Source organism: Carassius carassius, chromosome 6, assembly GCF_963082965.1.
Source record: "Carassius carassius chromosome 6, fCarCar2.1, whole genome shotgun sequence".
Lineage (NCBI taxonomy): Eukaryota > Metazoa > Chordata > Actinopteri > Cypriniformes > Cyprinidae > Carassius > Carassius carassius.
Window position 1 is genome coordinate 2,946,018 of NC_081760.1, and position 27,535 is coordinate 2,973,552.

The window sequence follows — 27,535 nt, forward strand, 5'->3', positions numbered from 1 at the left end:
AGACACATTAATCCAGGGTTAGATTTGGTTGTGCTTGGTATAGTTATGAAAAACTAACTATAAAATAACTGAAATAACTAAAAGTGAACTTGCATTCAGTTTGATTGCTGCCCCTAACTGTAACCCTGTCAATGCTGGTCACGGTTGATATCGAATACACCTAAACTGACTGTTTGGTGAGATACAAAGACTAAAACAAAGAAAGTGGAAAAACCCATTAAATAATCCATAAACATAATCAAAAGACATCAAAGTCAATTTTCACTGAGGAAATTCTTGTGGTGTCAACTTGATTAGTCAAGTATATTTATTTCAGGCAAGTTGTCTTTTTTATATTGTTTGTAAAAAATGAAAAAATAAGAACCTGATACATTTTTGTTAAAACATGCTCGATTAAATAAAGTAACTGCTAAATTACTAGTCTAAAATATGGCGAGGGAACTTTGTTTTATACAGTTATTCAAATTGTAAAGCATTTAATTATTTAACTAATATATTGAAGGTGGATTTGAAATTTTACAACACGTACAGTAGGTGAGTTATGGGGTAAAAAAAAATTAAAGAAATAAAAAATTTCACCTGTCTCTCCTATATGCTGCACTGCATTAATATATACTATGTTTATTTATACGATTTAATTTATTTATTTACTTGTTCAGGGAAAATTCACAGTATATATATTTGATAAGTGCATTTTTTTAATTCATTTCTGACCTCAATGGTGTACTGAAGGACATAGACAAACATTTCAACAGTCTCATTAAAGTATTTATAGACCAAATTGATTTTCATGTCCAGTCTGGGCGGGAATAATTGCATGCTGAGACAATCTCCATGGACATACAACATCAATCCTCCATTCTACAATCCTAGAATGTCATACTATTTCAATAAGGGACAGTCAGAGATTTGCATGGTCACGACTGAATTTTACCTCTACTTGTATCTTGTGTCTGGTATCCAGGGTAGAAGCACCATGCAATATGAGCTACCCCCCTCATATTACAGGGGGGTAGCTCATATTACTCATATTATCATATTACAGTATCACCTGTATACAAACAGGTGCACACGCACAGTCTAAAAAGAAAATGTATGTACAGCGCCAAAGACTTCAAAGTAGATGCCCGTTTAAGCGATAGTGCATGTGAGTAATTGGTTTTCTAAATAAATATGTGTGTTTAAGGGCCTGGTCATGTGTTATCCTGATCCAAACATTTGTACAGGTGCTGGAGTGTTTTGTTCTGGTAGTGTTGCAAATTTTGATCCGTGCAGTTTGATGAACTCAGATGATGAAGACGTGTCAGTTGTATTATTTTGATAGTGTTGCTACAGTATTTCTGCAGCAGTGGTGCTGAAGTATCAGTGATGCCCTGATTTTGCAGTGAGTTTTGTGTTTGTTCGTTCAGCTGAAGCAGATGGCTTCGCCCTTTACTGAGATGGAGTGGTACACTATTCTCTTCTGTCTAGTAATATTCAGTATTTTCACCCTGTATGGCCTAATACAAGAGAAATGTGAGCACACTACAGGTATGAACAATACAAATAAACATTATTACATTAAAGGAATAGTTCACACGAAATTGAAAATTGTGTCATTCTGCATTAAGGAAATGGGTTGGAGATCAAACATGGTCCTTACGATTTATGCACTATATTCCAAGTCATGCAAAAGTGAATGGCAATAAACAGAAAATCTTAACATCCAACCTAGTGAGAAGTAACCATCATCAGTTTATAAATGAATCATTATTTTTAGCCTTTTCAGTGAAGTGACTCATGAATTAAGCTGATTTGGTTTTCATGACCCAATTGTTCTGTGTCTCAAACTGAAATGGCTCCTATCCAATTAGAAGAGAATATTGTCAGTAAATAACTGTAAATGATGTCTCTCTGTTGGTCAAAAAAAAATGAAAGACTTGAAATATGATGCATGAGTCACAAAGACCATTTTATTATGTGCTTTCACTTACTTTTGAAGCTTAAAATATTTAACATTTCACAGGGTGAGTGAAAGAGAATAGAGAATACAGATCAGAATGATTGAGATAAGTTTTTAAATTACATTGAAATTAGTGCGTTTTGAAGAGTATTATTTTTACGTTACCTGCAACAAGATATCCCCAACTTTTGACAGCTCCAAATCCTTTGTGAATACTACATATCATTCTTCTGCATTTTTGTATCCCAAGTTTTACTAACTACATTTTTCGCCAAAGCCCTTTTTTTTTTGTTTTCTCTACTTGTGTAGCGGTTTAGAACAAAAATCATTTATACGTCATAGACAACTTTTATTAAGCAGTGAATTACCCCTTTAAGCATATATATATAATTTTTCTCTCTTGCTTACTGTATAAATAGATAGGAATAACCAACTCCTAATTTCAGAAGTAATAAACCACACTGACATGATATTATTGCAGTTTTTCAAATCTACCCACAAGTATTGCAAATATTTACATTCAGCCTGACCGCAATTGCAATAGTGTAACAAATTTTTTTTTTTGCCTGTAACAAAACAGGTTCAACTAGTTTCAAAAGTAACATAGCATTCTTGGTTTGTTTGCTTCTTATTTTACTAAAAAGACAGTGAAGATGTCAAAGAAAGTCTTGAGGAGCCACTCATCGTTTGAGTCCGCCTGTAAGCCTCTCAATATTTAAAGACAGATTTCTTGCAACGTGGCCCAGGATCCAGGATCAGTCATGATGAGTGCTGTGAACATGACCTGACCTGTACGCTGCTGCCTTTATTGGAGTTGAAACCTCATCACCTGGACTGGATCCAGCTGCAAACTCAGGTAAACAATAAAGACAGCAAGTGTATGTGTATAGGTACTTTATGTATGAAAAGTGGGTTTAAACGTTGACGTGGTTTATAGCTAGCAGTAAGGAAGTAGGAAGAAGGGGGACTTTAATTGCTCTGTTTGAGAAGCTTGTAAAAGTCTCTAACACACAAGCACGTTTCATACACTGTGTGTGTGTGTGTGTGTGTGTGGTAAAAATTGAATGAGCTGCTACTGATGGGTTGAATCCTATTGAAAGAAAGCAAAATAAGGTATTTATATCCATTTCTCTTTCTCTCTTGCTGACTTCAAAAGAATGCATTTGCATTATACTATACAGTAACCATTTACAAGTATATGAAACAGATGATTTTGATGATGATACCAGTGATTGTATTTATTTTTTTTAATATTTTTTTTTATTAAATGTAATGTTTTTTGTGTATATAGCTTGTATTATTTATTTATTGACTGCTTTCAAGTAAAAAAAAATATATATATTTCGGTTAATGTTTATTTTAAGCAATGAACGGTTTTGTTAATAACCTTGGATTGCACTGTATTTTAAGTTTCTCATCCAAAAGTTGTGATCATCACGCAGTATTATATTTCAGTTCACCAGTCAAGGGGCCAAACAAGGAAACATATTGCTACCCATGGTTCTGCAACATTAACAATAATAACTGTATATTATTCCAAACTGATCTCATGAGAAAACATAACTACTTTACGATGTGTTTCAATATCATATGCATCATTACATTTCTGAAATACTTGATTCTAAATGCTCATTTACAAACTGAAAGGAAAATATTTTTGATTTAGTGGCCATTAAACTATATTTTAGTGTTGTCTATGGTAACATGCCAATATCTGCAACCAATATTTAGATGAATCCTGATCAGCTTGATAAGATTTAATATACCAGCCGGTGGTACATCATCCATGATAATGTTGCTTAAATTGGTAGATTTATTTTGCTCTATCTTTAAGGTTTTTCTACAGTCTTTTGCTGTATTCATCAACACAACTGCACAACTGCCTCTCCAGCTGAATCTAGTTTATTGATCCCGAATACATGCAGTGTGTTAATGGATTTTCTCTGTTCAGTCAGTCTTGCATTAATGTCTTCAGATCCATGCATATCAGAGCTGCTTCAGCCTTTCACACTTATTATTGTACATTTACTTTTTAATATTTGTATTACCCATCAAATCTATAAAGATAAACTGTTTAAAGCTGTGTAATCATGTTTTATATCATGCTTTCCACTCTCTCTCTCTCTCTCTCTCTCTCTCTCTCTCTCTCTCTGTGTGTGTGTGTGTGTGTGTGTAGAGGTGGAAGTGTATGTGTTTGTTATGGATCTGCTGTTTTCAGGTTTTGAGTTGGTCTTCATCATCATTGCATTTACTATCATGTGCTTATTTGGCCTGGCTGCTATCTGCACACACAATACAGATCATCAAGGTAAACACACTTTTTATAAACCACTCAAACACTGAACTAATGACTAAATCAAGATAAAGTGCAGCCTAAAGTGCATATTTGTGTCCCATAGATGACTACATTCAAACAGAACAGAAGATGATGCGACAAAAGAACACCTCAAAGAAAAAACAGAGAGTCATCACCAAAACCAATCAAGAGCTTCCATGAACACAAACAAACACATTCCACACAAATACAGAATCCTTCCACTGGTGCTCAATCGATAGAAAGGACTGGCTCACCAAATGCAGATAACCAGCAGACAAACTGAAGATCTCTGACACTGCTGTCGACTTCATATGTCCTTTGAGCCTCAAGGCCAGCTGATTGGCTTGAATGTATGACCCCAATAAGTAATTAAACAGTAAAGAAAGGTAAAGACGATTTATTGAAATCAAATCCCCTCCCCTTTCTTCACCTTAATCTGCTTATCACTTGTAATACAATGATTTAAAGCATGTCTGGAGGAGCCTTCATTTTTTTCACGCAGCTTATGCTTTGCTGGGCAAAATGCGGTAACACTTAATTTCCGTTATCCACTTTAAACATTCTACTAATAGTAAGTAACTTTGCAACTACATGTCTACTAAAGTAGACCTTCTGCTTCTAACACTTTCTTTGTCAACTTATACAAACCCTAAACCTACACCTAACAGTCTACTCTGGGAGTCAGTAGACATGAAGTTGCAAATTAATGAGAATTAGTCGACATGTAGTTGACATGTAGTTACAAAGTTACTAACTGTTAGTAGAATGTTTAAAGTGGACTATCGAAATAAAGTCTCACGGTGGTGGTAGCCTTTGGCAAGAAAAACGGGAAAATATGTTACTGAATGTATATTGTGAAGACATTTTTATATTTATACAAAATATATTTATATGATATAATGTCCTAAAGTTTATATAATGCATTGTTGTTGTATTTCATTTATTTATCCATATACATTTGGCATTTTTGTATGTAAATATTAAAATATATGAATATTGTCTAACTTTGGATTATGTCCATTGAAGGATCTTGAAAATGCATTCATGAGTACATCTCTCTAGACTGTGTGTGCTTAATCTTAAAATGTTTAAATGACATTAAGATCCAGTCATCTGGATCTGGAGAAGATATTACGTTGTTTCTAATCATGTATAAAAACTAAAAGTGAGGTTATAGTGTTTAGATTCATGACCATGTGTGCTGAATGTTACTTCAGCTACTCAGACACAGCAGGTCAATTTCAAGTGCAACAATTAGAAAGGAATAAAGTTCACAATACATAATTGATCACTTATATAATTCACATATTTAAATCATGTTGTGTTGGGTTTCATGCATTCTACTAACATTCACTGATAAAATTGACATTATACTGTATAAAAGTGAGACTTTCATTGTCATTTCTGTTGTGAAAATAGTGACAGAGTATGGGGGCCCTCTAATGGTGTTTAACAAAAACTGCCAATCATGCAGACACTTATTCTCAAGCAAATTTATTATCTCCTTACTTTTCCTTAACAGTGATATTCCTAAACGCAGAAAAAATTCAGTCATCAATTTGAGACAAAACTAATGTGAAATACAAGAGTTTTTTTTTCTTCTTCTTTGGTCTATAGCTTTTTAATATGCGTTGAATTTATAGGTGTATGTATACTTGCATTATAGCTTTATAAATCTATAGGGGAACCAGCATGAGTAAGTTGGAGGAAGGGACAATGTTGGGGAAGTAGTTTGTGTATGCGCTTCCTGGCAGTAACTACTTGGAGTTGTAAACTGAAAAAGGGGGTATTGTTGTGTGTGTGTGTGTGTGTGTGTGTGTGTTTGTTGTTAAGCGAGGGTAGTAATCTAGTTTGGGAGGAAGAAAGGTTATGGGGAATGCCACTCTTATCTGCTGTTGCAACAGTCCACAAAGCTACACACTGATAACACTTCCTGTCACACTGACCCAATCATATATAAACGCACTTGGAAGCAACAATCACACTCTCACTTTGAACTCAGCGCTGGAATTAAAAACACATGCTCACTAAAAACACATATTTCCATTCAAGTAAAGAATATTTTACTACTTCTCAAATTAATTTAGTAACAATATAATAATTATAATAATAATAATATTACATCTATAAACATTATATTCATATTCAGACACATTTGTACCAAAAAAATTATAATAATAATAACAATTGGTGGATTCTCACTAGACTCCCAGACTTTATTGTATTCTTGTATTTTTCAGTGTTGCTGTAATATTTATTAGCCTGAAAGAAAGTTTTCCTTTCAAAATAAATAAATACATAAAATAAAATAATTTAGTATTTGTGTGGGAGGCTATCTATCTACTGATCGGCAAATCATGTGCTCTTGCTCCTGAAAGATGGACTCGACCTCTGCCTGCTGGGATGGGGTGTTTTTAAGGTCAGTATGCGTGTGTGTGTGTGTGTGTGTGTGTAAATTCTTGATTTTAATGTGTGTAGAGACCAAAGAACACAAGCTCCATATGAGAATCCTTCCTGTACAGAGAAATTCAACAATCAGCATTTGCAATTTTTTTTACACAGCATGTCTCTACCTTTTGATTGCAACTTGTTGCTTGGGCTTTGATACATAGGATGTGTATAATTCAATTCTAATACATGTTTATATAAAATCAGTGTCCAATTTTCAAAACACACCTTAAGGCATCTAAATTTCTTCCTCAAGCTTGTGTGTGTGTTGGTACAGTGGGCGGAGACAGTAACTCACGTCCCTTAGAGGGATTATTTTAGCAGGCAGGTTAATCCAAGTAATAACATCTAATCCCTAATAAAGCAAACATTACGACATACAGACACACAACCAGCCACAGACATACACCCACCCAGACTGTGCTGCGTCTGAGATTTCATTACGAGTCAATGAGCAAAATGACCCCAACATCTGTGTTTTCATGCATGCAATGCATGCACTCTTGTCTATAGGTATCAGTCTCCATGGATACCAGGTGGCTCCGAATAAGAATACAACTCATTAGCATATTCAAATTGAGGGAATAAAGTCCAAGGGACAATGTGAATCACCAGGGAGAATGAAAGGACATACACACAGAATGTATGATGCCGGTGAGGAGCATTTTTGCAAACACTATAAAGCAATTAATAAGTGTATCTGCATATGCACACGTCATCGCACACACACACACTGGCACTGGGTTGAAAGCTGTTGGTCAGTCCATCTTGTCTATTAGCTACATGCTGGGTTCTAATCCTAATTGACATGAAAAAAGCTCAGAGGATGTGTAGTCGCAGACACCGTTGGCATAAATGGATGTTTAATAAAAGATGGGCAGCGTCTATGACAGCTGCAGTATAGCAGAGAAACCTAAAACACACACTAAAACACCATGACAGGTCCAGTATATCAAAGAAGAATTGAGATAAATGGACACACACATGAGAAAGGTCAATGAGTGGACACACATATGGCTCACACACTCGGCTCACTCACATATGCACTTCATTATGGACACAAACACACACTTACACTCCAAGAGGTCAACTGAGGAACACTCATTCATCCCTAAACCTCCCCTACACACTTTATTAAGTGCCTTCGTTCCAGTGTTGTTTTAGTGTTATCCTTGTAATAAAGTTTATATTAATATTTTTTATTTTACTTAAATAGTGAAATAAAAAATATATATTACATTCAATTTTAAGCTTTTATTTTATATTTACATTTTTTTTATAGCTAATTATATATTTTTATTTCTTCTATTAGATCTATCTATCTGTGTAGATTTTTTATGTAGGGTTTTTTTTTTTGCTGTGTGCTTTTTGCCATTTTTACAAGTTTAGTTATGTATATTACAATTTAATAACTGCTTAATAACTCCTAATGTAAACTATATTTATCATTGTGTGATATATAATTATCATAATGCTCTGCCATGATGATTTGTCTCTTCACTCAATTCCTTGATTACTTTCCAGATGATTTACTAGCATTTTATGCCTCTGCAAGTCAAGTCGATGAGTATTAGACCATGTTAATCTAAATATCTATCTATCTATCTAATGTAGGTTTTTTTTTTTGTTTTTGCTGTGTGCTTTTTGCCATTTTTACAAGTTTAGTTATGTATATTACAATTTAGGGATTTTTATGCATTTCCATTTTTTCAGTAATTTTAGTACTTCAAATTAAACTTAATTCAGTTAGATAGGCAACAATTTTTTGTTTAACTAAAGCGTTGCATCTGGTATTTATATTTGATTTCAACTTTATTTGAGTTAACAAAAATGTTTTAAATGTTTCCTTTTTGGTTTTAGTTCATGATAATAACCCTGCTTGATTCAATTAAATACTCCTACAAATTATCCAATATTTACTGTCATTTGTTTACTTGATGGAGCTGCAACATTATTTGGGACATTATTTACACACAGGGACACATGGGGTATCAGTAAATCTAATAACATTACCATAATGAACCCTCAGCACACTGGGGTATCTGTCCAGTTTAGTATAACATCACCGAACAAAAGCCATTTTGAGCTAAAACTGTCCATCAGAAAGTGACTCTTCCATTATTAAGCCTGTTTTGGGGTAAACAGTCTTTGCAAGTTTGTCTCCAACACTTTAGATTCACTGCACTTGTACTTGAGCTCAAGGGAGTCTTTGTAGACATCATTCAGTGCAATGTTTACATGCAAATGATATATTGGGGGTGCTCCTAAATTAACACCACCTCAGTTTAAATCCTAGCTTAACTCCTAATGTAGACTATATTTATCATTGTGTGATATATAATTATCACAATGCTCTGCCATGATGAATTGTCTCTTCGCTCAATTCCTTGATTTCTTTCCAGATGATTTACTAGCATTTTATACCTCTGCAAATCAAGTCGATGAGTATTAGACCATGTTAATCTAAACTTTTAATGAAAAAGGTAGACATCAGCTCTAACAGTCTTTGGCCAGTGTTTAAGTGTGTGTCAGGCTGGCTCTCCTGTGGTGAGGTTTTGTTTTAGGTAGTGAAGTACAATAGTAGCTCATTAGTATATAGGTCTAGGAGCCACACTATAACCAGCACTTCACAGCTCGTTCACACACACGCACACACACCTAACTGACCAGGCCAGCCAATAATTCACACACCTCCAATGTTAATCTCTAACCGAAAACAGACACACTCAACTGCATATTATGAGAAACCAAATCTCAATGATCTATATTTATCCACACAGACAAAACCAAAAATACACTATCTATCACATAGACATCTATCTATCTATCTATATACTGTATATAAACACAATCGTACAGCAGAGTATATATATATACTGTTGTATGGTTGTGTTTTTTTTGGCATCATATTTGTAAATGTAATTTTAAAATATTTGCATACTGAATTAGTCTGAAGTGCAATATTTTTTTAACATAATTAAACAACTTTTGTTTGTTTAAATGTTTAAGAATGTATGTGTGAAATATATTATTAAAAAAAATATTATACAAAATATTTCAAATAATTAATTTATTTATCACAAATCAAATGCAAGCAAATTTAGTTCCTTCATTCAATAATTAGTCTAGAATGAAGTCAATAATGAGCCGTAAACAATTTTTTTTCTAACTATCTGTCTATTTAAATGTAAAGTTCCTTGGAGAAAAGGTCGATTACGATTATTTGAGCAAAATAAAACATTACAGAATTTACCTAAATCATTATGCAGACAATATGATTAGTAATATAATGCAAAATAGAACCATTTTGACTTATAGACTCAGACTTTAGGATCCTTCTATATGTCCGCTGTAACCACTGTACACAACAAATAGTTTATGCAAGCATAAAGTATCTCCAAAAACGTTTTGTGTTTAGGGAGCTCCTTTCTGCCAGCTCTGTTACTTGATACATGTGGGGTGAATTTGTGCAATGCAAAATTGTGTGTGTTTGTGTGTGTGTGTGATGTCGCATGTCCCCACCCAATTTTTGGTCTTCCATTCCCCTCCTTCTGTAGTGCCCTCTCCTCCCCTTTCTCTTGTCTGTATAAAGAGGGGGTGAAGCTACATTGTCTTGACTGGACATTCACACTCATCAGGTTATCTATCCATCCGAGGAGAGCGAAGAAAGAGTGAATATCGCCATCTGAAACTGGTAAAGTTGGAGAGCCTGAGAACTGACTTGAGCTGCGTGCGCATGCACTATCACGGCATCCTACACGAGCCCCGAGAGAGAAATACCGAGAGCGACAGACACGTAAAGGGATTTTATCTGCATATCAACAGAGTGTGTTTTCGGAGGTACCGGAGACCTCTGAGGAGCGGACCGAGCCTCACACAGCATCACCATGAGATTCTTCCATCCACTGTATCTCCTTCTGCTGCTGCTGACAATCCTGTACATGACCAGCGCCGAGAAACAAGGTACATGACCACAAGTGCTTGTTTCGAGAGGACAGAATACCTGTACGAATTCAGCGATTTAAAACAGAGACAAAAAAACATGTGATGCAAAAAAGAAATTCTTAAAATAGCTGCAACGAAACCAACATTAAGAAAAAATTGTAAGGATTTTTTATTTAAGTTATTTATATTTTAGTTGTTACTTTTGTAAGTGCTTTTTGTTGACTAAAGGACCTGCAGTTTGTTATTTATAACTTATTTGTCCTATATTTTCAACCCAAAATATCAAGTGTACTTTATGTAGATGCATATCATTTCAGATAAATATTTAATAGTGAAATATGCAAAAAAATTAAATATAGCAAAATAACTAACCCTAATAATTTACCTGCGTTCTGAGCTCGCAGTCTGAAGTGCATGTTATAGGATAAAAAAAAGTGTAAAGTGAAATATTAGAAAGAAAATTCAAAGCAAAATCAAAAATGCAGTGTGACCGATTCACGAGCGAATGGCTCTTCTGAACAGGTTCTTTTAATGGTTTGAATCAGTCTGACCAATTACTCCCTCAATGAACTCTCTGAACGCTGAGAGCGCTGAGTGAATCAACATCTGATCTACTTACTAAACTGCAAGTTATCTTCTCGAAATGAAGTTTTGTAAACTGAAGGTTTGTAAGCCAAATACGCATATCGTTACTGACTCAGGGAATAGTTAAAGGTAAAAAAAAAAATCTGTAATAAATCACGCATATATTTTAAACTAAACAAATTTTATCTATCTATCTATCTATCTATCTATCTATCTATCTATCTATCTATCTATCTATCTATCTATCTATCTATCTATCTATCTGATAGAATTAAACTTGTAGAATTAAACTCCAACTGTTCTGCAGTGAGTCACTTTGGATAACCGTCTCCTCATTAGTCAATTAGGATCTAGTTGGCACATTTAGGTCTGTGCGTGTCATGTGCTCTTGGCTGATTTAGGATCAGCGCGTTGAGTGGATTTTAAGTGGCGCTTGGTTTGTCGCTTCTGAAAAGCTCAGCATCTTAACATACTCCAGAGACAAGCTTGGGTTTCACAAAGGTTTCACTTGACCCTTGACTTGGGGATAAATGTTACAAGTTGCACTTCTACTTAATATAACAATGCATTTTAAACTTATGTTAATGCAACTGGAAATAAACCGCATTTACGCAATTTATTTTACACTGCTTAACGTAGTTTTGCAATTATCTAAACACTCAGACACATTGGTATGTAACTAAATGTAATTTAGCCTGCGTGTATACACTCATCTCCCGCTGCTGTGGCGGCTATGCGCAATTAATCTGGTGCCCGTGGGCGATCAAGCACCGGCCTTCATTGTTAGTCATGATGTTGAGCACAATGGTATAATGCATTAGCAAAGGGTTACTGTGGTGAAAGAGAGAAAGACTGGGAGGTGCATGGAGTTCGCATAGCTTTAGTCAAAGGCAGATATAAAAGTGCCCTGTTGTCCTCCCGTGAGCACCGTGCCATTGTCCTTGCGCCTCTGGGAGAGGATCTAATAGCTGCTTGTAGAGGGAAGTGACATGAGTGTTATCACAAGAACCTCTGATTGTTATATTGCCCTCCAGATTGTTTGTAACCAACTGGAGAGACCATTCAATTTGAATTTATTTCAGGTAACACCCCAATCAGGGGAGGGGTTTCTAGGGGGCAAGGGATGCATAGCTCCCCAACCTCCCCCCAAAATATCAAATTGTCAATTTTATAATCAGTATTGTAAAACAATGGTTGACCTCTTTTAAATTATTGATATATTTATAATGAACTTTGCAACATTAAAACGGTTATTAAACTAAACTGAATCTCTATTGAATTAGCCTAAACTGAGCTGCATAATGCCACCGTCTTTTCAGAGCTGATTTATATTGTGCTTGTTTCAGAACTGAAGAACTTTGCAACACTAAAACTTTTTTTTAATTATTATTTATAACTGTGAAACTGCCTTAAAAATCTGTTTTGTATAAAGCACTGTATGTGTCTTGACTTGGCATTAAATATAAGTTTAATAATAGTTTATAGACCTAATACTTATTTTTTCCTCCATTTCAAGATTTTCTCAACCTAAGGCGGAAATATCGCAAACAGAACTGTCCAAAGAAGCGCTGTCTACCTCTTCACTCCAGAGTGCCATTCCCGTGAGGTAAGACAAGCTATTAATTCCCTTTTATTACTCTGAGGAATGAGCAAATATTGAAAAAGTGCGATTAAAGGGGAACATCATTAGGAAACTCAAATTCTGACATTCCCTTGAAATATTTACTGACAAATAATCACTAAATACCACAAATTACTTTAGTGACTCCTTTATAACACAAACTAAATCATGCCTAACAAGTGCTTGCGCTTCATTTAAGAATACCGTTTACCCAGCTGACTAATAATGTTCAAAACATTGCATTTTTAATGTTTTTCTTGTTTGTGCAAATTTACGGGACAACATTATGGGAATGTTACTTTTGAATGGTTTCTGAAACTAGTAAACGTTAAACAAACATCCAACTAAAAAAAAATTCAGAGAAACATTCCATAAACGATGCATAAGTAATGTATTGCTAACATTTTGAGAACACAACTTTGAATGAACATTCTATTAGAGGTACTTGAAGAATGTTTGTTCATAACATAGAGAGAACTTTCCCTGTTAGCTGGGTACCACTCCATTGTAATCTCTGGAGAAGGGAAGGCCAGATTAATTAACAAACCGCATGTTGGATCTCCAAACAAACAGAGAGACTTTGGGTAAATACCCTGGACTAAATGAGCTGGGAAATTATTGGATCTTTATAGCCGTGTGACTTTCTCTTGGATGGGGAGTAAACACAAACACTCCACACACACACACACACACACACACACACACACACACACACACACACACACAAAAGAGTAGAAATCTACATTGCCTGAGCAGACACACAGCCCTACCCCCGTAAATACACCCAATTTCAACTATCTGCCAGACACACACTGTTAAACTACACCTAGTAATGCCAGTCCTCAGAAACACCTTGTGGCCTTTTTTATTGAAGGAAGTGCAGTAATGGATTAGTTTACCAATAGAACTAAAAATAATTGAACAACAGAATTGAAAAATGTAATATAAAAAATGGTTTAACAGAATAAACTGTGTGATAATTAATGCTTTTCCCCCCTTCTATCTCTGTTTTACATTTTAGATTGTTTGTTGTTTGCATTTCTTAGGTTTCTAAAAAGCTTAACCATGAACAAGTGCTGCAAAATAGCTGTTCCGTATTGTCCTTGATAAAAAAATAAATAAAACAAAAAACATTTTAGAGACAGAAGAAAAAATTCTACATCTTGCGTATAACACACAAATACCCCAAAAGGAGGTCATAAGGTGATACAGAGGTGAATATAGTTGAAGAGCAAAACTCATGGATACAAGTCATAAAGTGGATGCCAAGTACAGATTGTAGTTGGTTCTTACATTAAAAGCTATATGTTACTCAACAGTTCAATTTTGGGTGGTTGTTCATGTTGAAATCTGTGTGTGATGTGACACTGTGGGGACACAGTGACAGCCTACCGGAGCCGCCTACTGTTTTCAGACACTCTGGAGAGGTTGTCACCTTTAACCTTTACTCTGTGACCCCCACACAATGAGCCAGAGCTAGTCTGGAGTTAACTAAATACACACACACACACACACACACATAGGAACAATGTCTAAAGGGAAAACTAGGAACAGTAAATATCCAATCCTTATCCTGAATTAATGTGGATTAAAACTTTGGTTCTGTTTTCTTCTTCATCAGGTTTCACAATTATCCTTAATGATGTCTCGTTGAGCGTTAAGAAAACCAAAGACCAGCATTGGGAAAAGAGAGAAGAGTTTTGTATCTGACTCATTGAGGACTTTTCTGTAACCAAGCCATGCTAGTCACTTCTGTAAAGGGAGTGTATTGTTTTATGAATGTTAGTGAACAAGCCATGGGGACATTCACTGCAACCAAACATGCTGAAAACTCATCGCTCAATCAGTTTGAGTTTGCCAGGAACATTGTAAATAGTAAGAACGGGATGAAATGTGTTTATATGTAATTTATGCACTTTAAATCTTTTATTATTATCTTGATTGAATAAAAAAATATGGTCTTTTCACCTAGTCTTCATGCGTCTCAATTCATACTTGGCACAGAAATTTACAAGCTGTTAATGAACGAAATGGGGGGAGTGAATGAAGTCTTATAATAGGATCAACAGACTGCCTGGTTTAACAATTGGTTTTGACAAACCTGGGATTGTTTCGTTTTTGATTGACAGAATCTGAAAAGTGCCACTGACCAGAAAGTTCAACGTTCCCGATTCCAGATGGAGATTGTTTTACCCTCTTTTGCATGTTTACATATATATACACACATATACATATACACCTTATCTGTTGAATACTTCTCTTAAAAAAGATTGACATATTCATCAACAATGTTAAGTACTTGCATCCCAAAATTCATGAAAATAAAAGAATTTGTGATATCAGAGAGGACCTCTGCAGACCCTCATAACGGTCAACATCATTAAATTGCTTAAAATAAAATCTCTCCTTCTCTTAAACTGTGAAAGGTCATGTGGTGCAACCCGTCAAAAATTATACAGATACTTAATTAAATTTACTAATATTTGTAACAATTCTTTCACTATCAGAAATTGTCTAAAAACTTAAACTTTGAACATAGTATATAAGTTTTCCAAAACCATATGTAACCAACATACAAAAAGTATATTTCCAAGTAGCAAAATTTTAATCTAGTATCTTACCATGTGCACATTAAAAAAAAACAACCAACCTAATTCAATAAAATCTGTGAAAATTGTATTTCAGAAAGTAGTTTCAATCATTTTATTCACATTACTTTACATAAAAAGACAGTAGGTCATAACATCTGTGACATAAAGCATTAGTACTAAAATGGCCATGTTTTGAGAATGGCTCCAACACATACATACCACAAGAAACATCCATCTGACACATTCCTTACACACAAACACCAATGACACACTAAAGAAACCAAATCAAGTATGATTAACTATCGCTGTACCCACTTATCCATGCTCTCACAGGCACAAACAAGGAAAGCCACAAGTTACATGATAAACCTTTTAGTTTGATTACATCTCGCTATCCCATAAACACATAGTAAGCATCTTAACCCGAACATTTCTGCAGCAGAGGTTTTTGACTTCCTAATTGCAGCCATTGTCTACCCAGACTTGTCATGGAAATGTGAAAGCGCTGTTAGAGAGGTTACCAGGCTTCATTTCCCACCAAAAGCCTTCTGATCAGTGAGCCATGGCTGCCGATGCCAGTCAAGATAGACACTCTCTCTCTCACACACACACGCTCGCACGCAAGGCTTCAGAGCCCATCATGAGTCACTCTCTCTGTCTGCATGTGTCAGGCTCTGATCTGCTGGCCGGTCAGCGTGAGGATCCTCCTGCTCAAGACGCTGTTGTGCTGTTTGAGATAATCAATCAGGTCTGCCTGCTTTTCCACCACATCCTCCAAACTGGAGCCGTCCCTGTGAAATAAACCACAGAACATGTGCACCTGTCTGAACTGTCCACAGCACATGGGATTGAAATGTCAGTGTGTGTGCGCCAATGAAAACACTGTCCACAAAGAAAACACATTCTATTTAGGGACGCCCCAGCACTTACTGTTCTGGGAGATACAGATAAGTATATATATATATTGGTCAGAATGAGATATGAATCAACATTTTGTTAGACACCAAACTTGTTTATAGTGGAAAACTGCTTTTTATTTTAAAACAGGTGTACGTTAGAAAAACAATCTTTCATAAACTACAATAATTTAATGTAGGCCTACTATGAACCACTGGAATGAAGAAATTATGCATCCATAGGGCCCAGACAATTTTTTTTTTTTTTTTTTTTTTTTTTTTTAAGAACAACACTTCTTTGATCATTTACCAAGAACAATTTGTATGTGTGCTGGACGACCAATATACGTTCTTTGAGAGAGTAGACAAATTAAATTTGAAATGAAAACACATTTACTATGAAAAATGCACATTATCCTCTTACAAAGGCTGTGGGTTAACTTTGGAGCTGACAACCGGAAACTAATACTTTTCAAAATGGCTTCTCAAAATAACCAAATATAAACAGATTAATATCTCTGGTCAGTGTATATGACTCTTTCACAAATGTGTTTTACCTGAAGCCTGTCTCTGCATGTGATCCGCTGGAGCAGCCATGAGAGCGCGCCTCTTCAGTCACATCAGGATGTGGCTTCTTGCTATTAAACTTCACCACATGCACTAAAACACAAGATGATAAATATACAAAAATTAACAAGAATGTAGTTTTCTCATTTGTTTCTCCAATGCCTTTCTTCATCACAGTAATTTCAATATTGCAGTCTGACACCAGAAAATCTAGGAATTTTCATCATCTGGAACTAAATTTTTTTTATAATCCATCTTTTCCTTTACACTCTCATTCTTATACTAACTACTCCTTTAACTTAACAAACGGGCAAAGTATTTAACATTGAAAAATCAGACGGTGTCAATTGTTGTAAGCTGTGGTGTGTGTCTGACGATGCAAGACACGTTTTAACGTGAGCTAGGTGTGTGTTTGCAGGAGTCATGTTCTTCACCGTAAGGTGTGCTAGTAGACGCGTGGCTAGTGTGTTTTGTGAGCTTGAGAAAGCAGGGCAACTGTGTGATTTCACACATGACTTCCCTCCTCTCTCACACCTTTAATATGCCTCTCAATCAGCAAACTTTCACTCCATGCACTATGACAGAACAGCAAGTTTAAGCCATTTCAAAGTATGTGCAAGATGTCAAAATAGTGCAGATTGGGGGGAGGGGGCTCAATTAATCACATGGCAAGCAAATCTGAAAAAAAAACCAAACAAAAAAAACATTTCCTTTGATAGCTGGAAACTTCATTACCATTCGAAATAATTGCCGATTGCATATGTCTTGAGCGATGAGGTGTCAAACAGTTGACAAAAATCACCAGAGCAACATTTGCAACGTTATGAGATGACACTTATATTTCTCTTTGCATTCCAATACTGAAATAATTACATTCGTCACCTATAAAATGCATGAGATAGCTTGTGCTATACGATCAAACATTTTTAAACACATCTGTCTAAAGATAATCAAAGTGGAAAATATCTCAGGGTCTCTGAATACATTCTAATTACGCCATAATGACCAAAAACTGTAACAAATACCTCAGCGTTGTTCCCGACCCACACCTGGCCAACCCATACAAACACACCAATCAGATAAAGCTGCTCTTTCTTCAATCACCTGCAGGAAATGGGGGCCAACAGGCCATTGAGTTGGGCAGGAAGGAGATCAGGGATTCCCTCTGAAGAGATAATGCACACCTTTTCTCTTGCTCTGAAGTGTCATATAAGTGCTACCTATAACAGTAAGTTAAGCTTAAGCAGTTCATCTGAGTTTAGATATGCAATGCTGGAAGGTTATTAGGGGTGATTTGTCAGCTGTGTCACCACACATCAAGAACAGCCTTTAAATAGTGTTTTTAAATAGAAAGTGCAACAGTAACACATTTCTTAAATCTCCGCTATACAGTGGTCCTCCTGAGACACGGAAACCCAAGTGCATGTTGTCCATGCATCATGGTAAAACAATGCAGGTCCCAATCACCTCCCTCGCCCCCTTTGAAGAGCCCTAAACTTCCTTTGAAGTGCAGAGGCCGCATACGGCCCATACAGAACACTGCATTCATGTTCAAATGAAGAGAGAGGCAGAGATACAACATCACAGAAGACACTTCAAAGACCCTGGAGCATGACTCTGACCTAACTGCACCTTCCTTTAGGAAAGGGACCGAGAGATGGATACATGGATAAACGGTGGTTAAATAGATAGAGATCACTCGTTAGCACGATAAATACATTTTTGATTGAGACCTGGGTTTATTCTTTTGGGAATAATCTCATGTAGGGGGTTTCTTTAATTTGTAGATTAAATGACATTCACATATGTCTACTGCCTTTTTTTGTATTGTTTATTAAAAATTATATTAGCAGCATTATTTAAGTGAAAAAGTTGAAATTGATCATTTGAGAGTTTGGTCATTTGCAGCAGGTTTTAAGCATAATGAATTTTGTTCTGTTGATCATGTTATCCACAATTTTTTTGTGTGTGTCTCAATGGAAGCTAAAACAAAAACAGAAAAGGGGCAGAATAGTACATAATTCTTATTAATTTAACAAAACATTATTTCCAGATTTTGAACCTCAGATTGTGAATTTATTACTCACACTTAAATTCAAAGAATTTATAAATGTTTTTGGAAGAAGTGTCTTATATTCACGGCTGCATTTAATACAGTAAAACTTTGATTTTGTGAAATAGTATGAAAATCTTAAATAATGGTTTTCTGTTTTAATACATCTGTTTTAAAAATGTAATTTATTCCTGTGATGCAAAGCTGATTTTTCAGCATCATGACCCCAGTCTTCAGTGGGGAAGTCGTGGCCTAATGGTTAGAGTCGGGCTCTCAATCGAAAGGTTGTGAGTTCCGAGCCTCGGGCCGGCAGGAATTGTGGGTGGGGGGAGTGCATGTACAGTGCTCTCTCCACCCTCAATACCACGACTTAGGTGCCCTTGAGCAAGGCACCGAACCCCCAACTGCTCCCCGGGCGCCGGAGCATAAATGATGCCCACTGTTCTGGGTGTGTGTTCACAGTGTGTGTGTGTGTGTTCACTGCTCTGTGTGTGTGCACTTCTGATGGGTTAAATGCAGAGCATCAGATCTGAGTATGGGTCAACATACTTGGCTGAATGTCACTTCACTTCAGTGTCACATGATCTTTAAAAAATCATCCTAATATGCTGATTTGGTGCTTAAGAAACATTTCTCGTCATTATCATGATTATAAATGTCATATAAATGTAAATATTATATATTTGATCAATTTAATGCATTCCTGTGAGATAAAAGCATTAATTATGAATATTTATAATAATTTAAACGCTTGTGCATACACATATAAATACATAAACATGCATCTAAAACATTACCCTCACCTCATGCATAATTCAGAGTGACATAGAAGACACAAGGTGAAATCTGCGAGTGAGGGTGTGTCTCTGTAGATAACATGTGGTCAAGCTTCATTTCACTAATCATCTCTGGAATCCAGGCACTGATACGAGAATGTGTGTAAGAGTGTGTGTGTGTCTGTGTGTAAACAGTAAAGACAATGCCATGGTGGATTCAGGTTGCCTTTGGCAAAGATGAGCCATGTGTCCATAACAAGCCTCTTCCCCCGAAACATAGTCCTTCACTTTAACATCTTAAACAATCCCGCTTTTCTCCATTTCTTACCACGGGGAGCAAACTGTTTGTTATTTTATCATACACAAAATGCAAGAAAAAGAGCATGAGAGGGACAACAGCTGCATGGTGGGTCTCTAAAGAGGTAAGGACAGAAGCTTGGGCTTTGTAGTGCATGCTGGGGGAAGGAGTGCAAGTACTGTCCTTGTGGCAACTATTACTTGCAATTAGCCATCAAATCAGGTGAATATTTTGAGCAGTAGCATTTCAGAGAACAGGTAATTATATGTAATGATGTGAGTCACAAAACGACCAATGTTTTCTATCAATATACTAAACAAACCCACAGCCAGAAGAACAAAATAAAAAGTTTAATTTAAAAATTAAATGTGTAAAAACTTCAGTTTCATGGACTATGCTTATTGCCATTGTCAGGTGTGGAAATTAAAAACCCTGTATAAGGGAATGTGATTCTGTGTTATTTACTATGCAGAAATATCATTCCGAATGAATGATGAAGAAATCTTGTGTGTGTATGTGTGAGCACCTGTATATCGAAGCAAGCATATAACTGACAGCAGTAGCTCCAGACAGATGATGGCCAACAGAAGATATACAGACAGATTCTTCACACTTGCATCCAGCATAGATGATGGAGCAACTACAGTCAGGATCGCTGCATTACCTACAAAAGAGAGAAAAAGAGAGCAATTATGCATTATATTAGCCACTGATATCCGTACCAGCCATTAAAAATCCATTCCTGTTGATATTAATACATTTACCTGATTATAATTTAATTTGATTAGGCTTCTTTACAAAATGATAAAATGCATGAAACCTGAAATTTGGTCGTGGTTCAGTTCAAATCACATCGAGTATTACGGTATGACTCACAATTATTGAGTAAGACATTCCCTACCATTCAAAAGTTTGGGGTTGGCATGATTTTTTTAATGGTTTTAAAAAGAAGTCTCTTATGCTCTCCAAGGCTGCATTCATTGATCAAAAATACATTAATATATATGTACATTTTTTTCAGCAACTTTTCTCCCGTGTTAAGTCTCACATGGTCATTCAGAAATCATTCTAATATTGCTGATTTGCTTTTTGAAGATACATTTAGTATTATTATTATTATTAATAATAATAATGTTGAAAGCAATTGTGTTTAATATTTCTTTGGAAAGTGTGATACTTTTTCAGCATTCTTTGACGAATAGTAGTAGTAAGTGCATTAGAGCAGCATTTATTTAAAATTATTTTTGCAAGAATTGAAAAATCTTTGTTTCTTTTGACAATTTAATGCAGCTTTATAGTGTTTTATCTTATTAGTTTATTTATTTAAAAAACAGTTTGGAACGGTGGTGTAAATTTTATCATATAAGAAAATGAGAGAAAAAAAAACAATTAGACTTAGTCATGAAGTGTATTTATGATTAAAAAAATGAAAGCAACTGTGCAAATTTCATAATATACGGTATATTTACAGTTATAACGATAGCTTCTGTGCTGTCATCTAGTGGCCATTTGTGAAATATAACAAATATTTGGACGTGACTGAAAGAGCACTTTAGCATTAACAAAAGATTTTATTAATAGAGAATGACTTTATAAAGTGGTAAAAACGGTGATGGGGGAAATTAAAATTCACCTGCAGAATGAATTAGCAGAGGAAGGTTTTTAATTCCTCGGGTCAGTCTGTAGAAGTCCAGATAACCTCTCCGTCTCACAGCACTGTGTTGACGCTGAACAAATCTATCATATATAAAGACCATCACCCAGAGTGAAACTTTCCCCAGTAACACCACAGTCTTGGAGTCGATGCCATGCAATGCTGCAGTGCACTCGGGAGTGTGCTCATCAGATATCCAGCAAAATACTGTGATTAAAATACAAAGCACCACATAAACCACCTGCAAACAAGAAACAGAGACGTTACACAGAAAGCACACAGAGGAAATTGTTTAGTGTTAACTAACTCACTAACTAGTTAATTTAAGGTTAAGGATTCTTCAAAAATGTATGTTTTACAAACAAATAACCAAAGTCTGGACATGCTTTAAGAGTTTTTCCTTTGTGGGGCAACATTTAACATTGATAATACTCACTATTTGTGTCTTGTTTTTTTTTTCATGAAATCTAAAAATTGTTAAATCTTAAGTTATATGTCATTATTCTCAAGTAAGTGCAGTGAAAACGGTTTGTATACTCACATGTAAAAAAGAGAGTACACCCACTGCCCAGTGAGTGGGTAATTTCTGAAACTCTCTCTTGATCACTGACTCGAGTACATCTTGGGATATAAGTGGTCCATCAAGAGGGTCATCGTCAGTGCTTTGAGTAAAATCTACATTTGTGTTATTCTGGCCACAGAAACAAGACAGACACATACAGGTTAGAATGTGCTGTGTAATCCATGATACACTCATACACTAGAGCAATTAGCTGAAAGTTACTTTGCAGGCATTAAATGCTACTTTGAAGTCATGCATTTCAAAGTGCATAAACTGTATTAGAGCCTAATAATGGCTCACTATTACACAAACATTATGTTAAAGGGCCCTTTCACTAGTTAAACGACATTGGGAATAGCACCATTATCAAAACATTTGGTGAAACGAATAGCAGCCACATAAGAGTAATCGAAAGGGGTTTAACTCTGATCATAAGTGCAGTGTATTTTCCTCTTCTACTACTACACAACATGCAGAACACGTTTGTTACTTAATACACATCAAAGCAACGGTGTGTCAGATTAGGGACATTTGGAAATGAGTGACGTTAGTATTACAGCTGCTCTCGTGACCCTGTTTCCATACAAGTAGAAAAAATAGCAAGTGGAATAAAAAGTTTATACGCACGCCATAAGCCGAAGTACGCTCGGACTCCATCACACTGCCTGATCAATCATCACGCATTAAAAGGAAAAGAAAACGCTCCGTCCAATATTTCTAAATTAAACTTCCGGGTGGAGATATCACCAATCCTACTGCGAGAAAGGCTTGGCTCATGAATATTAATTACGTGACGTGACGCTCGACGTTCAGATGTAGGTGATTGGCTCAAAGCGAGCACAAACTCAGGAATGTTAACCAGAAGTTTACACTTTCCAGATTTTTCTTAAACACTTTAAATGGCACATTCATTGTAAAAAATAAATAAAAATAAAATAAGAATCTATCTACCAGTCTACCTCATCCATAGACTGTATAAAATCAGGTCTCACCACATTTTGCTTCTTGTTTTGTCAAATATAGTCTTATTCCTTAAAAGCCAATGATAAAAATTGCGTGCGGAAGGCTGACAAGGAAAATAAAAAACTCCAGTCCGTTGTTATTCATAAATTCATTTACACATGTAGCACAAAATAACATTTGCCGACCTGATCTAAAAATATTTTCCCACGTTTTGGGATTTAAAAGTTTGCACATTCATCATTTGAAGTATTTGTGACCATATGTTTGTATACCTTATGTCTGCAGAGTTAAGCACACAAATTACATAAAAAAAATAATTATTAATATTAAATAAATAAAGATATAGACATACAATTATATATATATTTATATATATATACATGTATAAGATCAAATTAATGGAGGCAGATTGGTGCCTTAAAAAGTATAAGTTTTATGACCATTTAGCCTTCTCCAATCATGTCCATGTTCTTGTGTATGTGTACCATTAAGATTACAATTTTTAAAAACAATAACCAATACCAATGATTTTCCCAAAATACATCACTATTCTCATCTCAACATATTTATGGTTATACTCTTATTAATTTTTTTTTTTAATTTTAATTTTTAATTTATTAATTAACCTTTTATTTGAACATTTGTAAGATATATTTCACCTTTTGGAGCAGCCAAAAGTAAGAGACAAAGGAAGATTTTATATATATTTTTTAATATATTTATAAAATTACAAGCATCATCACAATTCATCAAAATATTTAATTCATAACAACAATAAATTATGAAATTCCTTCAAGTACATATACTGGCTTTGAAATAAATAATTATAGTAATTTAAATGTATACATTTACATAGAACATTTATTTGATATTTTATTTTTAATACATCTTTTTTTTAAATAAAAATTATATTAGATGTTAAATACTACTAGAAACTGACTTCCATAGACTTGTGGCCAACTTTGATGGGTTATAGCACCAAACGAGAATGAGTTACCCGAAAATTGCCACATAGACATGTAATAGCTACATGCTAAAAGCAATTACCTAAAACATGCGAAAAAGACCATTGTGCCCAGTTTTGAAATGGCAAGCACCAGCCACTTCTTCAGAAAATGTACATACTATTATTAATATTATTAAAAAATAACATTAATATTAATGCATTATTAATGTGGCCATGCTAGCAGATGAAGACAGATCTGCACTCTCTGGTCCGGACGTGGTGGGCTTGAGGTTTATGCTGCCTTCACAGGGGTCCCATTAGTTGAAATCGCTTCACAGAAATCCAAAGCTTCCTGGTTTCAATATTACCATTTTATAATAAAACTCTTGAGAATCTAAAACAAAACACATACAAAAAAGAATGTAATCTACTATAGTAGTTGGTTTAAAACAAGACAAAATACTGATTAAAATGTGTTTTAAGTTAGTTTTTTTTTTGCATTAATAATGGCAGCAGACTTACCATCAATTGTCTTAAAACCATAGGGCTCTGCAACAAAGAATGGTTTGGGATCAGCCGGCTGTGGGTCTGGCTCTAAGTCCTCTGCTTGAGGCACAAATGGCTCCACTCTGGTCTCGCAGCAGCAACAGCAGAAGGAGGGACACTTAGCTCTCGGTACTTTCTTGAAGAATGAAGAGATCCCATTCTTCATCTTCTTCCATAAATTGGTATGTCTCTCTAAAACAAAACAAAAAAACAATTCACTTAATAGATTTGATCATAAAGACAGAATCATCATCATGCTAGTATGCTGTACTAATATCTAAATAAATGTTTTCCAATGTAGTTTCAGTCCAACCTGTGCTGTTCTCCACAGTGTCTACAGGAGAAGCCTCTATGTCACTCTGCGAAGGCCCTGTTGAGTACATGTTCCTGCAGTCCGAACATGCACATGCTTCTATAGCAGGAACATTCTGCCAAGCGATTCTTCGTTCCTCAGTGTAGGATGTGCCAGTGCTAATGCTTAACAAATCCATGTTATCATCCCTTCCACCTTCACATATGAAGAGGTCGCTGTTAGGGCTCCATTCACCCAGCCTATGGACCAAGTTTCTTCTCTGAACAGAGAAGAGGTCACAACTGATCACACTCTGCCCACAGTCATCTTCGGATGTGTCGCTGCTAAGGCTGAACTCATCTAGGCAATCAGCATCTTCTGTCTGATTGTAAAAGGTTACAAAACACAAGAGTTATTATTATATGCATGTTGAAGCTTGTACATAACCTTTAAGATTTGATGAATGATCTGTAAATCGTTTTAAACAAATGTTTTGTTCAAGACACAACTTCATATGTAAAATCTAAATATTTGTTGAATTCAGTAAGAGTACCTGTTCACCACTAGATGTAGGGGTTTCCTCATACCCTGTGCTAAAGCCTCCCGTTTCAAAACCAAACTCTTCAGATTCTGAAAAACACACATAAAGGATGTTATAAGGATTTTTTTTTTGTACAACAACACATAAATACTGATTTAAAATGTTTGTTTTAGCAGGGTACCACAGTAATTCTGGCAGCAGACTCACCATCAGTTGGCTTGAAACCAGAGGGCCCTGCAGGACATGATGATTCAGGATCGGCCGGCTCTGGGTCTGGCTCTATTCTGGTCTTGCAACTGAGGGAAGGATGCTTTATAGCCTTCCATGCCCTCTTGAAAAATGAACTGATCCTGTTCTTCATCTTCTTCCTTAGACTGACATGGTTTTCTAAAAAGAAGAAGCATTCACTTAACCGATTAGGGACTGTTTGGATCCTTGTGGATCCTTATAAACTATAGAAATGTCTCAATTCCCAATGTCATTTAAATCTTACCTGTGCTGTTGTCCACGGAGTCTACAGGCGTCACTCCTATAGACGTAGATTCTATAGAAGACGCTTCTTTATCACTATGAGCATCCAGTCTAACTGAAGGCCATGCAGTGTCTACAAAATTGGAGGGGGGGATGAGGGGTGCATTGTGCATTGGAGCACGGTAGATGATTTGGGTTTTACAAGAGGACGTGCTGCTGATGCTCAGCAAATCCAGACTATCATCACTTCCTCTGTAAAGCGATAATATGCTGCCGCAATGCATTTGTGTATTCAGTCTACCAAGAAATCCTCCCTCATCAGAGTGCGATTCAAAGCTGACCATACTCGCCCCTATTTCATCTTCAGATGTGTCACTGCTAAGACTGGACTGCTCTGTGTAATCACCATCATTACTATCATCTATCTCATCATAGACTCTGATGGTGCCTAGATCAAACACATGCAGCCTATTAAAAGCTGCCAACTCAATGGAGAACGTGTCACTTCTGGAGCCATGAAGGCCATCAGGGCCACCTTCACTCTCAGCTGCACTGATCTCAGATGATGTCATCGACATGATGTCCGATGCAGAGCAGTCAAATCCGTAAAGACTGTCTGTAGAATCTGTAAAGTCTTTGTGTATTGTTGTTGAATATTATCACACACTAGACTTAGCAAGTCGCTTTGTACAAATGTTGTCTATAAATGCATAAATGTAGCTAAACGTGCTCCCGCTGTCTCTCTCACACAGATATGAAGCCAGTTCTGAGTTCTCTAGGTTGGTGACGTAATGGAATGTTCATGCTGAAATTCAAATAATGCGAAATTTGAAATACGCGCAGCGCGAGCTACAGGCGCTGGGTTAACTCATTGATTTGTATAATGTTCTCAATATCATAGAGCAATGGTTAATTCAGCTAGGTACGCTGTGTGAACGGCCAAATGAAATTTGAATTAAACTAATTTAATCTAGCTTGTGTCTTCACCTTGGTCAGAGAGGGTTATGTTGTTGATGTCTTGTTTAAAAACGAATTCGCAGTAAAACAAACGAGTAGGCCTTATTATTATTATTACTATTATTATTTTAAATTAACAAGTTTATACTGGAACAGTGTAATACAAATGATACATTATAAAAAAAATTAAATGATTAACCAAGAGTGAAATGTATTCTAACTATAATTTTTATACGCATTACGATTGTCCTTTAGTATTGTTTTTATTTCCACGAACACCATTTTAAATTTGTTTAAAATCATGAAACCAAGAACTTGAAACGTTTGTGAACATAATATTAAATTGAGCTGTAATTTTGTCAAATTAATCCCCATATTGGCGATAATAAAAATACTTCAAGACTATAATAATCTCTAAAATTCGCGTATTCTTTAAATTTGTTATAAATTAATAAATTCTGTGATAGAGCCCTCATTTATTCCTCCAAGTCAGCACCTTTTAATTTATTTTCAAAGACACTATTCTCATAGTAGTAAAGGTTAGGTGTGGTGGGGATCCCAATT

The 27,535-nt window shown here is 35.6% G+C and overlaps 3 protein-coding genes and 1 long non-coding RNA gene across 4 annotated transcripts; 2 read left to right on the forward strand and 2 right to left on the reverse strand.

Moving 5' to 3' along the window:
- Nucleotides 1–2,700: 2,700 nt before the first annotated feature.
- LOC132141806 (uncharacterized) lies at nucleotides 2,701–4,854 on the forward strand. The gene is made up of 3 exons (XR_009433927.1): nucleotides 2,701–2,798; nucleotides 4,119–4,250; nucleotides 4,342–4,854. It is a non-coding gene; the product is annotated as an uncharacterized LOC132141806 (long non-coding RNA).
- A 5,459-nt stretch (nucleotides 4,855–10,313) lies between these two features.
- apela (apelin receptor early endogenous ligand) lies at nucleotides 10,314–14,762 on the forward strand. The gene is made up of 3 exons (XM_059551918.1): nucleotides 10,314–10,670; nucleotides 12,754–12,843; nucleotides 14,480–14,762. The coding sequence occupies exons 1-2, from the start codon at nucleotides 10,595–10,597 to the stop codon at nucleotides 12,840–12,842; spliced, it is 165 nt and encodes a 54-aa protein (XP_059407901.1). The 5' UTR covers nucleotides 10,314–10,594; the 3' UTR covers nucleotide 12,843; nucleotides 14,480–14,762.
- A 785-nt stretch (nucleotides 14,763–15,547) lies between these two features.
- Nucleotides 15,548–23,020, reverse strand: tmem192 (transmembrane protein 192). The gene is made up of 6 exons (XM_059551917.1): nucleotides 22,883–23,020; nucleotides 22,235–22,384; nucleotides 21,673–21,934; nucleotides 20,566–20,703; nucleotides 16,903–17,005; nucleotides 15,548–16,240 (listed from the first exon to the last, which is right to left on the reverse strand). The coding sequence occupies exons 1-6, from the start codon at nucleotides 22,910–22,912 to the stop codon at nucleotides 16,117–16,119; spliced, it is 807 nt and encodes a 268-aa protein (XP_059407900.1). The 5' UTR covers nucleotides 22,913–23,020; the 3' UTR covers nucleotides 15,548–16,116.
- A 1,225-nt stretch (nucleotides 23,021–24,245) lies between these two features.
- Nucleotides 24,246–26,592, reverse strand: LOC132142112 (uncharacterized). Its single transcript, XM_059551748.1, has 6 exons — nucleotides 26,037–26,592; nucleotides 25,751–25,930; nucleotides 25,556–25,632; nucleotides 25,024–25,384; nucleotides 24,687–24,902; nucleotides 24,246–24,558 (listed from the first exon to the last, which is right to left on the reverse strand). Exons 1-6 carry the CDS (start codon nucleotides 26,590–26,592, stop codon nucleotides 24,497–24,499), a joined length of 1,452 nt encoding a protein of 483 aa, XP_059407731.1. The 3' UTR covers nucleotides 24,246–24,496.
- Between the last annotated feature and the right edge of the window lie 943 nt (nucleotides 26,593–27,535).